General features: G+C 47.2%; 1 protein-coding gene and 1 long non-coding RNA gene across 14 annotated transcripts in view; one reads left to right on the forward strand and one right to left on the reverse strand.

Moving 5' to 3' along the window:
• The window catches only part of Hnf1b (HNF1 homeobox B), a 52,163-nt gene extending 49,835 nt beyond the window's left edge, over positions 1-2,328 (reverse strand). For 6 of the 13 annotated variants that reach the window (XR_013436186.1, XR_013436181.1, XR_013436184.1 and 3 more), the window contains exon 1: positions 1,801-2,320. Coding sequence is in view for 7 of the 13 variants with exons in the window: in XM_005321509.3 (XP_005321566.1) it covers positions 1,801-2,144 (344 nt within the window). In the remaining 6 variants the exon portion in view is untranslated. Of the gene's footprint in view, positions 1-1,800 lie in introns of all 13 variants that reach the window. The other 7 variants (XR_013436185.1, XM_078042423.1, XM_005321508.4 and 4 more) reach the window with 5 other exon arrangements.
• Positions 2,329-2,539: 211 nt separating this feature from the next.
• On the forward strand, positions 2,540-6,329 carry LOC144376092 (uncharacterized). The gene is made up of 2 exons (XR_013436188.1): positions 2,540-2,679; positions 3,286-6,329. It is a non-coding gene; the product is annotated as an uncharacterized LOC144376092 (long non-coding RNA).
• The last annotated feature ends 6,681 nt before the right edge of the window (positions 6,330-13,010 follow it).

Raw genomic sequence — 13,010 nt, forward strand, 5'->3', positions numbered from 1 at the left:
GTGTCCGCGGCCTTGGAGTTCCGCGGGCTGCTGCAGAGATCAAGCCGCGCTGCTGCGGCGGGCCCTGGGGCGGCGCCGAGGCCTGGGGGGGACGCGCCCCGCAGCGCTGTGCGTGTGTCCTGGGGAGCAAGCCCGCGTCGGCGTTTTTATTTCCTTCCCTTTCTAAGCCGCGTTTACAACTTCACCAATGAATAACCCGCCTCTCGTTTCAACCTAATCACGGCTCTTTGTGTATCTTTCTGTTGATGATTTATAGAAATAAATTAATAACACCCCAACTCCACGTGCTACAGTTTATGTTACATCTCAGCCGCGTCCAGCCCCAAAAGAGACCGCGTGCGGAGGGGCGCCCCAGTTCTCCTCTGGTTTCCCCTGTTCCTCCAGGAGCCACGATAAGCAGCGGCCGCCTGAGGCCGGGCACAAACGGCCTAGGCCGGGAGGGCAGGCGGCGGCAGCCCGGTTGGTCCACCAGGCCCTAAACACCTTCTGATCGCTCTGGAGCCCCAGACTCTCTCCAAGGGTCTCCTCCTTCGACCCGACTCAGCCTTCTCGACTCCACACCTTCCTGCTCCCTAACCCGGGTCGGGGAGAAATCACCACCAAGCGGGGAAAAGGCGAGGGAAGAACCTCCAGTCTACAAATTATAGCAAAACACTTTTTTTTTTTTTTGGAGGGGGATCTGGAAGTCCCCCTGGATAGCCTTGGCCAGAGGCTATCCAAGTCGCCGGATTCTCAGAGCACAAATTCAAATGCAAGTTCACATCCCACCCCAAACTGGCGTTGCGGGAGTGCGACCGAGGCCGCTTGAGTCCGGCGCGATTTCTGCACTGGCCCCTGAAACCTTGGAACCCGCCGTGGCAGTTAAGTGTCTGAGGCCAAGCAAGGGGTTCCTTCCCAAAGCTGAGTGGCCCGGGAGCGACGTGCAATCTAAGGGAACCGCTTGGCTCCTTGGATAATTAGTAACTAGCTGTCAAAGCGTAGGCCGGTTGGGGAAGACCAGCAAACGACCCCGGGCCTCCGGAGAGACCTCCATCCAACCTGCCTGACTTCTCCTAGGGGCAGAACTGGTGGCGAGATGTGTGCAAGCCCTGCTTTCTCAGATTGAGACCAAATCTTTGTGAAAGGGGTCTTATCCGAATTTACCCCACCCCATCTCGGCTTGCTTAGATTTGTGGTTTCTTATGCCCCGTGCGGGTCCACTCTCACTCTACAAGCAAAAGTTCCCCTTTACAAATCTAAACAGGCGTGGGGATTCGAGAAAATCCCGACCCTTGCATAGTTGCTGTGGAGGGGACTGCCCACCAGAGAGCTGGCCTCCCAGATCCTAGTTCCAGTGCTGCCAGTCCTTTGGTAAAGAATGGCAGATCGCTGCTCTTCCAGAGGCACGCCTGGCCGAGCCGGGGAAAAATGAGTGGCCTGAAGTTTGTGGGGTCGCAAGCCTCGGCTCCTGAGAAAATCACTGCATCTACCTGCACCTTCAGCTTCAGGGTCAAACCTCCAGTCAAAAGGTTTCATACCTTGGGTTCTTTCAGGCCGAGTCCCAGTCCCACTGGGAAGGCCCATGGGTCTTTCCACTCTAGCCTGGGGGCCAAGAGAGATGAAGCCTTTGGCCCTAGGGTCACCTGGCTAAGGGACTGGGAAGGGTCCAGGTGTTGGAAGAGAAGCAGAGCATCCCGGGGTGCGGGCGATTTCTCTGGTAGAAAACCGACCCAGAGAGTGGTCGACCCAGGCTCCTTCAAAACCAGGAGCCGGGGACGCCGGGGACGCCGGCAGGTACTCTGCACCTAGCTTGCTGCCTACCTGAGCATTCGGTCCACCTCCGCCCGCTGCTCCGCGGCTTCCTCGGTGTTGAGAGCCTGCAGCTCCTTAAGGATGGGAGGGGTGTCATAGTCGTCACCGTCTTCGGAGCCCTCGTCCCCGGACAAGCGGCCCTTGGTGTGACCGTTGGTGAGGGTATGGAAGACCGGCTTGGTGTCGGGATCTGTCCCGCTTCCAGGGGACAGGGGCAACGTCTCCAGTTTCACCCCAAAGCTCGGAGATGGCAGCAACTCCTCCAAGGCCTGGATCAGCACCTCCTTGGTGACCCCGGAGCTCAGCAGGGCGTTCAGGAGTTCTTGCTGGAGCGATGTGAGCTTGGACACCATTTTCCAAGGACGGAAAAGAAGGGGGTTAGGGGGTGGGTGGGTGCAAGTGAGGAGGGTGGAGGGGAGTTCCACCAGCAAGCCCCAAGTTCTGGAACCCCTCCACCCTTCAGCCTCCAGACACCTGTTACTCCCCCGGGGTCCGGGAGTCTCCTCTGAGAGGAGTCAGAAAACTTCTAACTTGCCATGATCGCCACCATTAGGCCATATAAGATATGCAAATTAGTGGGAAGGGCCCAGCTTTCGGCAAGATGCAAATGGTGGTGGTGGGGAGGGGGGGAACCGAGAGAGAGGGAGAGACTCAGGGGCAGTCGTGGGGAGCCGGAGACCTGGACCAGGAGCTCGCTTTGCCAGAGCCCATTGTACTCACGCTGGGGGTCTGAAGACCTTCTTTTACTGGTTCTGTTTATCAGCCAGACTTTAGTTGACCTTTGGACTTGTTAAACAAGTGGCCTGCAACCTAGGCGCGGGGGCTTTTCCACAGGCGGCAGGCGCGGCTTCAGCCCAGAAAGAAGAAAATGAGCTTCGGGGGTTTCAGGTGAGAGCTGGATAAAGTTGGGGGACCCTTGGAAGAAGTGGATGGAGAGGATGCCAAGAGTACCCAGCCTCCGCGATCTCTGGTGGTTTACCGGGAGAGCCAGCTGGTGGAGGAGGAACCGACCCCTTGGGAATGGGCGCAGAGACCCGGGGAAAGTGGAGTGGCGTTGGGTCGGGGGAGCGTGCCCCGGAGCGACCCCATTTATTTCTACCTCTGTTACTGCTCTCCAGGCCCCAGGCCCTCACCGGCCAGGTTTGGCCGTTTGGATTTGTAGGACTGCGGGCCAGGACAACGTAGAGAAGGGGTGAAGGAAGCCCGGAGGAGGCTTGGAAAGCGGCACGGACTAATTTATGGCTAAGAGGGAGTAGCCAAAATGGAGCTTCCCCAGCAGCAGGCGCCCAGCCTGGTCAGGCCTCGGGGGAGCTGGATGCGTGGGTGGTGCTGTCTGTTTAAAAGCGAAATATCAAAGTGCCTCGGCTTGGAGGCAAAACTAGGACTGTAGGGACTCCTTTCTAGTAGTGAAAGCAAAGCTCGGCCTGACGCTGGATGGACAGATGGAGCAGCGTTTTCTCCCCATCCACTCATTTCTGGTTTGTTCTGTTCCAGGACAACCTCGGTGCCCGGGGCCAGAGACTCTGCAAATGCAAGGTCATTGTGGCAGCATGCCAAGTAGAGAAGGCACCCACAAGCCACTGAAAGAAGTTTTTTTCCACCCAGGCCTGGCCAGGAAGGAAGCCAACGGCCTTTCATTATTACGGGAGTTTCTGCCACATCTCCCTGAAAAGGCTGAGGGGGAAAAGAGGGCCAAAGTAAGGGCTCCCAAACCTACAGGCTGGGACCTGACTTGCAGAAGAATAGGGGAGGGGCTTCTTATAATCCCACCTACTCTGGGGTAGAGGACACCCTTCCCCTCTTTGAGCTTCAGTTTCCTGTCTCTGTGAAAAGGGATACCAATAGCTAAGGTGCAGGGCAACTGTACCATTGAATGAGACCACCTGTGTAAACCCTTAGTCTAACAATGGTGCTCACACTTTCCTGACTGGGAAGGCAGGAGGCCTGTTCCCAGTAGTAAAATCTAGCCCTTCTGGAAGCTTAGAGTTCTCAGAATCAGGGACTTGCAGTGCTGGGTTTGGAGCAGCAAGGACATTAGGGACAAAAATTCAGAATCAGCAAGAAATTTGCAAAGGAACTTCTACATACAGTCTCCTACCTCTCCCTCCTTTGAAGACAAGTAGGAGGAAATTAGGGTTAGGGTTGGGGATAGAGAAGAATTTCAGGATGAGGGGAAGGGTCCACCCGCTTTCATCTGCTAGGTGCAGGCTCAGATCTGGGAAGGCTGGTGATGTGAGTGACCAAGGACAAGCTACTAGGGAACTAGGATGCCACTTTCAAACGCAGGCTGGGCTACAGGTGCTTGGGTTTCTGTACTGGGAGTCAGAAAGAAGAGAAAAGCTTGTATACATGGAGCCCTGCAGAAGGTTTATCCCTATCTCTGACCTTTCCCTGAGAAAGGGGTAAGAAATTTATAGACATAAGGGCCTTTCATGTCACCTCCTTGTCTTCTAGTTTGTTGTGACATATGGCATATTCTTGAAATTCTTTCCACACAGTAAAACTTTCTCTGCCTCCCCAACTCCCTTTAAGCGGGATAATGAAGTGGTCAAAGTAAATGTCCCTGGAGAGCAATCTTTTTTTTCTGTTTGTCACAATCATGACAGAATCATCAAGTTTTTGTGTTAACCTGGGAAACCCCATTGAAAAGCCAGTCATCACTTCCATTTGACAGCACAGCTTTGTATTTCCAACTGCTGTGTGCTCCATCAGACTGCCAGCCAGGCCTCCTTCTCTCTCAAAATTCAGGTGCCTGCAAACCCGAACCCTAGTCACCTTAGCTGGGTGCACAGGGAGTTGCACACAGAGTACAGGGAGAACTTCCAGGTCTATCTTCCAGGTAATCTGGCTACTCATATCCAGCAACTTCCTGCAGTCCTCTTGCCCACATCCACCTTGTATATGCCCCTTGGTGCAGTGTAGGTGCTCACCAAGGCATCACGACCGGAGATTTGTGAAGATTCAATACCTATCCCTTCCTATGGAGATTTAAAAAGAAAAGTATAAATAGGACAGCAAATAGTTCTTCAGGATTCAGGTTGTAGGTGCTAATTAAATGAGCTATCTCCTGAAACCCTTCAGTGAAACTTCCCTCCTATAGAGGAAGACACAGTATGAATTGAATAATCTCTGCTTATGTTTCACATGGTATAAAGTAGTGATAGACTCAGATAGTGACTCCAAGATAAGACATGGGAGAGTCTAAGGAGGTTGCTTATAGCCCTGGAGTAAGTTAGTGGAAGGGCTGGGACTGGGGCTCAGGACTTCAGTGCAGGACTTTAGGGTGAAAGAGGAGGGTCTATAGCTTTCATTGTTTTGGAAGATGGATAGTTGAAAGGGAGATTCTATGGGAGTGAGGTGGAGGATACACAGAAAGAACTTTGGAGTCAAAGAGACCTACACATGCAAAAGGATAATGATTCTGTATTATGTTTTTCAATATGCCTTTATTTTATTTATTTATTTATATGTGGTGCTGAGGATTGAACCCAGCGCCTCGCACTGCTGAGCCACAACCCCAGCCCTGTGTTGTGTTTTTTTAAAGATGAAATGAATTAACAACTGCATGCTCCTGGATTATGGCAGGCTTTCACATATTCAGAAAAAAGAGATATACCATGAAGACATGCTAAGTGAGGCAACTGACCTCTTTGGTTCCAGATTTCTTTCTTTTTTTCTTTTTGTTTGTTTTTGGTACTAGGGATTGAACCCAGAGATGATGAACTTCTGAGCCACATCCCCATCCCTTTTTAATTTTTATTTTGAGATAGGGTCTTGCTTGCTTGCTTAGGGCTTTGCTAAGTTACTAAGGCTGGCCTTGAACTTGCAATCATCCTGTCTCAGCCTTTCAAGTTGCTGGGATTTCAGCACGGTGTGCTACTGTGCCATGCCTCCCAGATTGTTTTTTTAAGAGTTACCAAATTTTGAGGAACCATATGAGGTTCTTTTACCAAATAATAAATTTGTAGTTCAAATCCCAAGGTTTTCTATGGGAGATGGAATTCCTAGTGTAAAATAATTTAAAATCTAGTTAGTGGGTTATTCTATGAAATTTTTGACTAAATGAACAGGTGATTGTCTCTGAATGATCCTGCTAAGGACGACTTTTGTTCCTTATTTATTCAGATTTTTCCCAACTGTCAGCAAGGAAATTATAGTCTAGAAATAACTTTCCCAGACACAAAAGTGTCTATGCTACATGATTCCATTTATATGAATTTAAAAAGTAGGAACATTAACCCATAGAGGTAGAAGTTTCTGGGGTGGTACAAAGATTCATTTTTTAGTTTTTTAGGTGAACACAACATCTTTATTTTATTTGTATGTGGTGCTGAGGATGGAACCCAGTGCCTCACATGTGCTAGGCAAGTGCTGTACCACTTGAGCCACAACCTCAGCCCAAGATTCTGTGTTTTGATCAGGATGGTGGGTACATCATCAGGTTACAACTGCAGGATTTGTGCATATTACCATTATGTATGTTTGCAATATGTAAATTATAACTCAGTAAAAAAATAAAACAATTTCAAAGTATAAAATGTAAACAGTGGAAGTCACCTCCTTATCCCCTTCACGTGTTTACAGGTAATGTGTGGCCCCTCCAGGATCTCTTCTGTTCACCAAGTATAGTCCCTCACCTTTAAAATATATAGACAAATATATTCTAGGAGTGGGCAAACTTCTTCCATAAAGGAATAGATAGTAAATATTTTAGGTTTTGTGAGCCACGCAATCTTTGTCACAACTACTGAACTCTGCTGCTATAGACAATACAAAGAAGAATATGTGCGACTATGTTCTAATAAAACTTTATTTGAAAAAAAATATTTGGCTGGCTGGATTTGACCCATGGACCACAGTTCATCAACTCATGCAGGTCAAAATCTGTTGAGCTGAAAGCAACCTTAGAAGTCATCTCACTTGAATTCTTCATGATGAGGAAGCAGATTTCTCATTTGGAAGGAGAAATTACTTTCTCAAGAAATATGACCTGGAGCCCAGCATGGTGACACCTGCTTGTAATCTCAGTGACTCGGGAGGAGGCGAAGGAGGCAGGACCATCATGAGTTCCGCCCTAAGCAACTCAGCGAGACCTTGTCTCCTCTAGTAAAATATAGAAAAGGGCTGAGGGTGTGACTCAGGGGTTAAGCGTCCCTGGATTCAATCCCTGGTACCAGAAAAAAAAAAAAAAGAAAAGAAATATGGCATGGAGCACTAAGGAAATCCTGGCTTTAGTCAGGTAGACCAGTTGCTCTCTAGGGATGAGAAGCATGACTTTGGGCGTGTACTTTCTTTCTTTCATTCTTTATATTATGACCATGTACAAATCTTGACAACAGTGGAATTTATGTGGTGGTTGGAAGAATGAACTGAAGTGACACAGAGAAACACTTTGTATGGGGCTGGCACTGCAGAGCACAAATCAAGTGCTTGCTCAGTTACAGTGCCCGGCTCAGGGGCCCCCTCCTTTCCACCCTTCTCCCTCCCTTCCTTCTAAAATGCACAGCGGACAGACAGGGCAAATGCAAGGGTAACACTACCAAGTGTTCAGTGTGGGTAACGCTGGAGAGTGCTGTAAGAGAATAACAAATAGGTGCAGGAAGTTTCCAGATCCCACCAATCCCAGTCACTGGTTTTCTTTTTAGAAATTCCTTCCAGGCCTGGGCTTTTACTTCCCAAACATGCTGTGAATAGGTCAGCCTTGCCAGGGAAACTCCTAAGGGTAGAGGCAATTTATCTTTTTTTGATTCAACAATGCACATATTTCTGCTGGGTCATTTTTTAGAAATAAGGTGTTCCCAGGAGCTTGTAAAAGATTAAATTAAAAACCAGTGAGCTGGTATGATATTAAACTAATAAATACTACACTTAATGTCAAGAGGCTTCATTCCAGAACAATAATCTACTCCTCCTCCTTTTCATTCTGCAATACCCTTGAAAAACAAGGTTGGCAGTGGGCCCAGCACACACAGTAGGGGCTCTGTGAATAAATGTGGGTCCAGCACATAGTAGGAATTTTATGAATTTTTATTAGATAGACGATATGGGCTAGGGTGTAGCGATTGGCGGCGGGGTGGGGGGGAAGCCATAATCTTTATTAAAAGTTCTTGGAATCTGTTTTTGTTTTTGTTTTTTTTAAACCAGGGATTGAGCCCAGGGATGCTTTCCACTGAGGCACATCCCCAGCACTTTTTTAATATTTTGAGTTAGCGTCTCCCTGAGTTGCTTAGGGCCTCACTAAGTTGCTGAGGCTGGCTTTGAACTCGCAATCCTCCTGCCTCAGCCTTCGAAGACACTGGGATTACACCTAATTTGGAATCTGTTTCCATAGGAATATTGTGTAACTGATGTGCTTTCTTGCATTCTTGCCCCTTTCCCTCCTCACAAACCTTCAGGGTAGGAAGTGTCATATGAGGAAATAGAAGTTCCAGGAGAGTAAGGACTGGCACAAAAACACAAATGGTTGGGATTGGAGCCAACTTGGGCTGAGGGCCCCCAATCTCTTGTCAAGTGCCTCACATCTGCATTTTCATACCTTTCGAGCCTTCTACCTAGTCAAACAGAGGGGACACCCATAAGTACCCTCCTTGGTCAGCACAGAGAGGAATCTGGTACAGACAGAGAGACCTCAAGGTCTTTCCCATCAAAGGAGGCACCTGACATGTGGAGGATCCTAATATTTACACAGTGGTTTGTGACATATAAAGAGCTTTCTCCTCTCATTGAATCCTCCAAAGAGTCCCATGAAGAAGGTAAGGCAGGTATTACTATCCACAATTAACAGATGAGAAAACCGAGGCTCAGAGAGGAAGAATGATGGTTCCAGGACCACCACCTCCTGACCTTCTTCATCTAAAATCTGTGTTTTCCCCACGATGTTGGTTGGATCATGGTAAGATTGGCACAAAGCAACAGCCCAGGTACAGGCCTAAGACACAATAAGACCCTCTAATTTCCACTCCCCAGGTCATGCTTGGGTGATAAAGAAGCTCTTTTCTCTTGGACCTCGTCCCTGTCACCTCACTCCTCCTTATGAAAAGGTTGCCCAGAAAGAGCCCACTCTAAGTTAGGAACCTCCACCCACTTAACGTTACCTTGTGTCTCCCCCACCACCGATGTCTCCTCTCCTCCAATCCAAGGGTTAGAACAGTAGACCCTGCCCTAACTCTGTGTGGTGTGCCTGGTCAGGAGTGCTGTCCAGGCCTTGGGCAACAAGAGTAGCCCCTCAGTTTCACACTAAGAGATGACCAAGGTATCCTTTTATGCCCTGGTGACCAGACACAGGCTGCATACAGGGATGCTGAGGCAACAGCCAAGATTTATTGAGCATGCACTGTGTGCTGGGCCCTGTGGCGGGTTTCTGGCCCTGCTGGGATGAACAAGCTCAATTCCTGCTCTAAAGGAGTTGGTTAGATGAGGGGAGATGCAGACACGTGTGCACTTACCTCTCTTGCTAGACAGAACCGAGTAGGCTTTGTAGTAAGTGGTGTGCTAATTGCCTTACATAGCATCTCATTCGCTCCTCGTGATTGTCCATGAGACAGGATTTTTTTCCCCAACATTCTAGTTTTCATAGCTGATGCTCAGAGAGCTTGCTGCTGCTCATCCTGAGTTGAGATTCAAATGCAAATATTTTCTATACCAGCCAAGAGAGAGGTGCCACAGGGATGTCAGGAGTCTGATCTGCATCTGAAATCTGTCTCTGCTACTTCCTAAATGGAACCTCAGGCAAGTTGCTGCTCTGAACCATGGTTTCTTCATCTGTAAAAAGGAAGACTGTCTAGAAATTGGCAGGACAGATAACATATGCAAGGCCCCTGGCACACTTAATAAATAGGAGCAAATCTTAATAGAAATAGAGGGACCAACCAAGGTCTTTGGGAGCCCAGGGCCCTTGAAGGGCAAGTAGAAATTTTTTGTTGAGGAAAAATCAGAGAGCATTTTAGACTGAAAGAATAGCTGAGCAAAAGCTATTCCATGTGGGTGGAGGGCAAGCTGGGCTGTGTGGACCATTGAGGGATTTTACTGGCAATGACGTTAGAAAAGCAGAGTCGGGGCTGATGGCGACAGATGTTCAATGCCAGGCCTAGAGCTCTGAACTTGTCTCCTTAGGTCAGGAGGAATCATCTCTGAAAGTTTTCAAGGAGGTGTATACCATTATCTAACTTAATTTTTCAAAAGAATACTTATAACGTCAATGACTATAGTGGTGACTGTTTATTGGGTGCTTCTATCCACTGCTAAGATTCACCGCATTTTATTTGATCCTTAAATTACCTGAAGTTACTCTTATTGTCTGCATTTTACAACACAGAGTGAAATGATTAACTGGTTAAACGCTGCCAGGCTTTTCATCTTTGGGATGTCTGCATTCAGATTGTGTGTAGGCAATTGATTAAAACTTTCTGTGTCTCCGTGTTCCGATCTTTAAAATGGGAATAGAAATCGCATCTATCTAACAGGGGAAATTGTAAAGAATAAATGAGTGAATATGAAAAGCAATTAGAAGATAGGCTGACAATAAGCTCTTCATGATTTCTAGCTATGAGGATGGTGATTTCCCCAAGGGGCATAGTTAGAGAGAAAATGACCCAGTGGGTTTTTTTGGTGGAGACCCCACTGGTGGAGACTCTTGTGTTCTGCAGGCAGGATGTGGGAGAAGGTCTGTTAGTAGGTCAGGAGCAGTTTAAAAAGAAAAGAAGTTTGAGCACCTCATTTCTATGATTTGCATTAATTATGACATGCATGTACCCTCGTAGTAATATTCTATGTGCATTATAAAACTAATAAAAACGAATAAAAAGAGGGCATTCAAATAGATATGAAAACTAGACCTAAGGTTTTCCTTCTTCCTTTCCATGTATCATCTTGTGCACCCCCACCCGGAGACCCCTATTCTCAAGGAGAAAAGTACTGCATTTTATTTTATTTTTAGATAAACAAAAACCTGGTTAGAAGTTAGCAGATAGCTGTCTCTCAGGAATTTTTTAAGGTTCAGGAAAAAAAAATAAGGGGAAATTGATTAGAGGTGTAGGATGAGGACAAGGGGAAAAGGAAGACAAGAAGAGGAAGAGAATGAGAGAGATAAGAGAAACAAGCTTTTGTAAAAGGTGAGAGATAAAAGGGAGGGAGAGAAGAAAGGAAAAAGAAATCAGTAAAAGGAAAGAAGAAAGACAGGAGGGGGAGGGACGGAGGGAGGGAGAGAGGGAGATAGAGGCAGAAGGTGAGAGTGAAGTGTCTCCAGGTGCCACTGAGTCTGGTGGTGCCTGTGCGTCCAGCCGGCCTTTGCTCTGGACCCCTGTGCGCTGGAGGAATGTTCTGTCACAGTCTATAGGCTGGACCTTGGCCTCTTTCCACACGTTCAGAACCAGCAGCTAATGAAGTGGCTGTGGCTTTCTGGTCCGTGTCTCTTAGCCTATAGCGGGTTCCCCTCCGAGGCCTCCCTTCCCGTGGTGTCCCGAGTGATGTAGAGCTTGACCTTTTCCCATCACCGTCCTGCACACCTCATTAACTTTTCCTTGCAGCTGGAGGTGGCCATGATGGAGCAGAAGAACTGCCAAGTTCTTCAGAGAGCGGAGCTGTGCCCGGTTTCCCAGAAGCTCCTGACCCAGAGTTCTCCCCTGCAGGGCATGGGAGGTGACCTGGTTTACAGAGCCTTCAGAGGAAGTGGAGAAAATCGTGTTCCAAGCTCTTAGAGAACCCTGAGCACTATTTTCTTTTTAGATCCTTGCTATATTAAAGGAAAAGACTGAGCGCTGAGGCTAGGGGCTTCAGTGTAGAACAAGTCAAAGGTGGCAAAATAAAATAACATCCAAATACGAATACAAAACAACACAAAATAAAAACGCAAGCGATACTTAACACTTACAAAATTTTCATTTTGCATTTGAACGGGACCTGGACCAAGAGGCACGGTGATATTGGTTGTTATTGGATGAATGAATGATGACTTTTCACAAGGATCTCATGAAAAGTGGGCAGGGGGCTGGGATTGTGGCTCAGCGGTAGAGCGCTCGCCTAGCACGGGCGGGACCCGGGTTTGATCCTCAGCACCACATAAAAATAAAGGCATTCATTGTGTTGTGTCCCTCTACACCAAAAAAATAAATATTAAAAAAAAAAAAGAAAAGAAAAGTGGGCAGGGACTTCATGGAACTAAGGACACCAAGAAGTGAAGGGCTGAAGGTCATGCAGAGAGTGAGTGGCACTAACTCCTGTCCCCTGTGGTCATCCGGGCACTGCTTCCATGAGTCCTTTGGTTTCCTGCGGGAAGATCTGTCACTTGCCTAGGTGTTCTGGTGAAGTCATTCCTTTAGAACATCAGGGTTTAGTTCAAGCACCCTGAGCACCCGCAAGAAGATAGGCCCGGTGTCAGGTGTGAGGTGGGTTGCAAATCACAAAGCTGGCCCCTGCCTCTGGAAATGCACAACCTGACAGGCACCCTCCAGAATGGTGACAGCTGCAGTGACCTGCAAGCCAGTTGTTTTTTTATCATTTGTTTCCTTGTCTCCTTATTGAATGTTTTTCTAATCTATGTAAGCATTCACCTAAAGAAAAAAGACATTTGTTTTTTTTTTTAAGTCACAAAACTAACAAACATAGAAGAGATGCTGACACATCCTTGTTTATAGCAACTTTATCCACAATAGCCAAAATGTGGAAGCCACCCTGATGTTCATTTTCTGACGAAAGGATGAACAAGATGTGGCCTATACACGCATTGGAATATTACTCAGCTTTATAGGGAGTGAAATTCCGACACATGCTACAACACAGATGCACCGTAAGAACATTATGCTAAGTGAAATAAAATCCAAAAGGACAAACATTCTAAGATCCTACTCAGATTGGGGTAAGGCAAGGCAAAGCTCCCCGAGTTTCTAATCTCTGGTTCCTGGCTACGTTTTTTTTTTTTTTTTTTGGTATAAACTTGAATGACTATTGCCAAGATTTCATATGCCTTTCTTCCTTGCCTCGAAGAAATCTTTAGTGCTCCTGCCAGATGTGTGGGTAGAGCATGCTTTCCTTTTTTTCTCTGCCACGGTTGGGAAACTTATATAAACCATCTCATAATTCTGCAGCAAAAAAAAAAAAAAAAAAACTTTTTCCATTTAATCCAATTCCAAAGTCTTTCTCCTGCCCCTTACTAAAATTACAATGTCGTCCATGCAACCTGGGCCCGAACAAGAGGCACACAATTTTTTTTGAAGTTTAAAAGT

The sequence above is a fragment of the Ictidomys tridecemlineatus genome, chromosome 3, assembly GCF_052094955.1.
Source record: "Ictidomys tridecemlineatus isolate mIctTri1 chromosome 3, mIctTri1.hap1, whole genome shotgun sequence".
Classification (NCBI taxonomy): Eukaryota; Metazoa; Chordata; class Mammalia; order Rodentia; family Sciuridae; genus Ictidomys; species Ictidomys tridecemlineatus.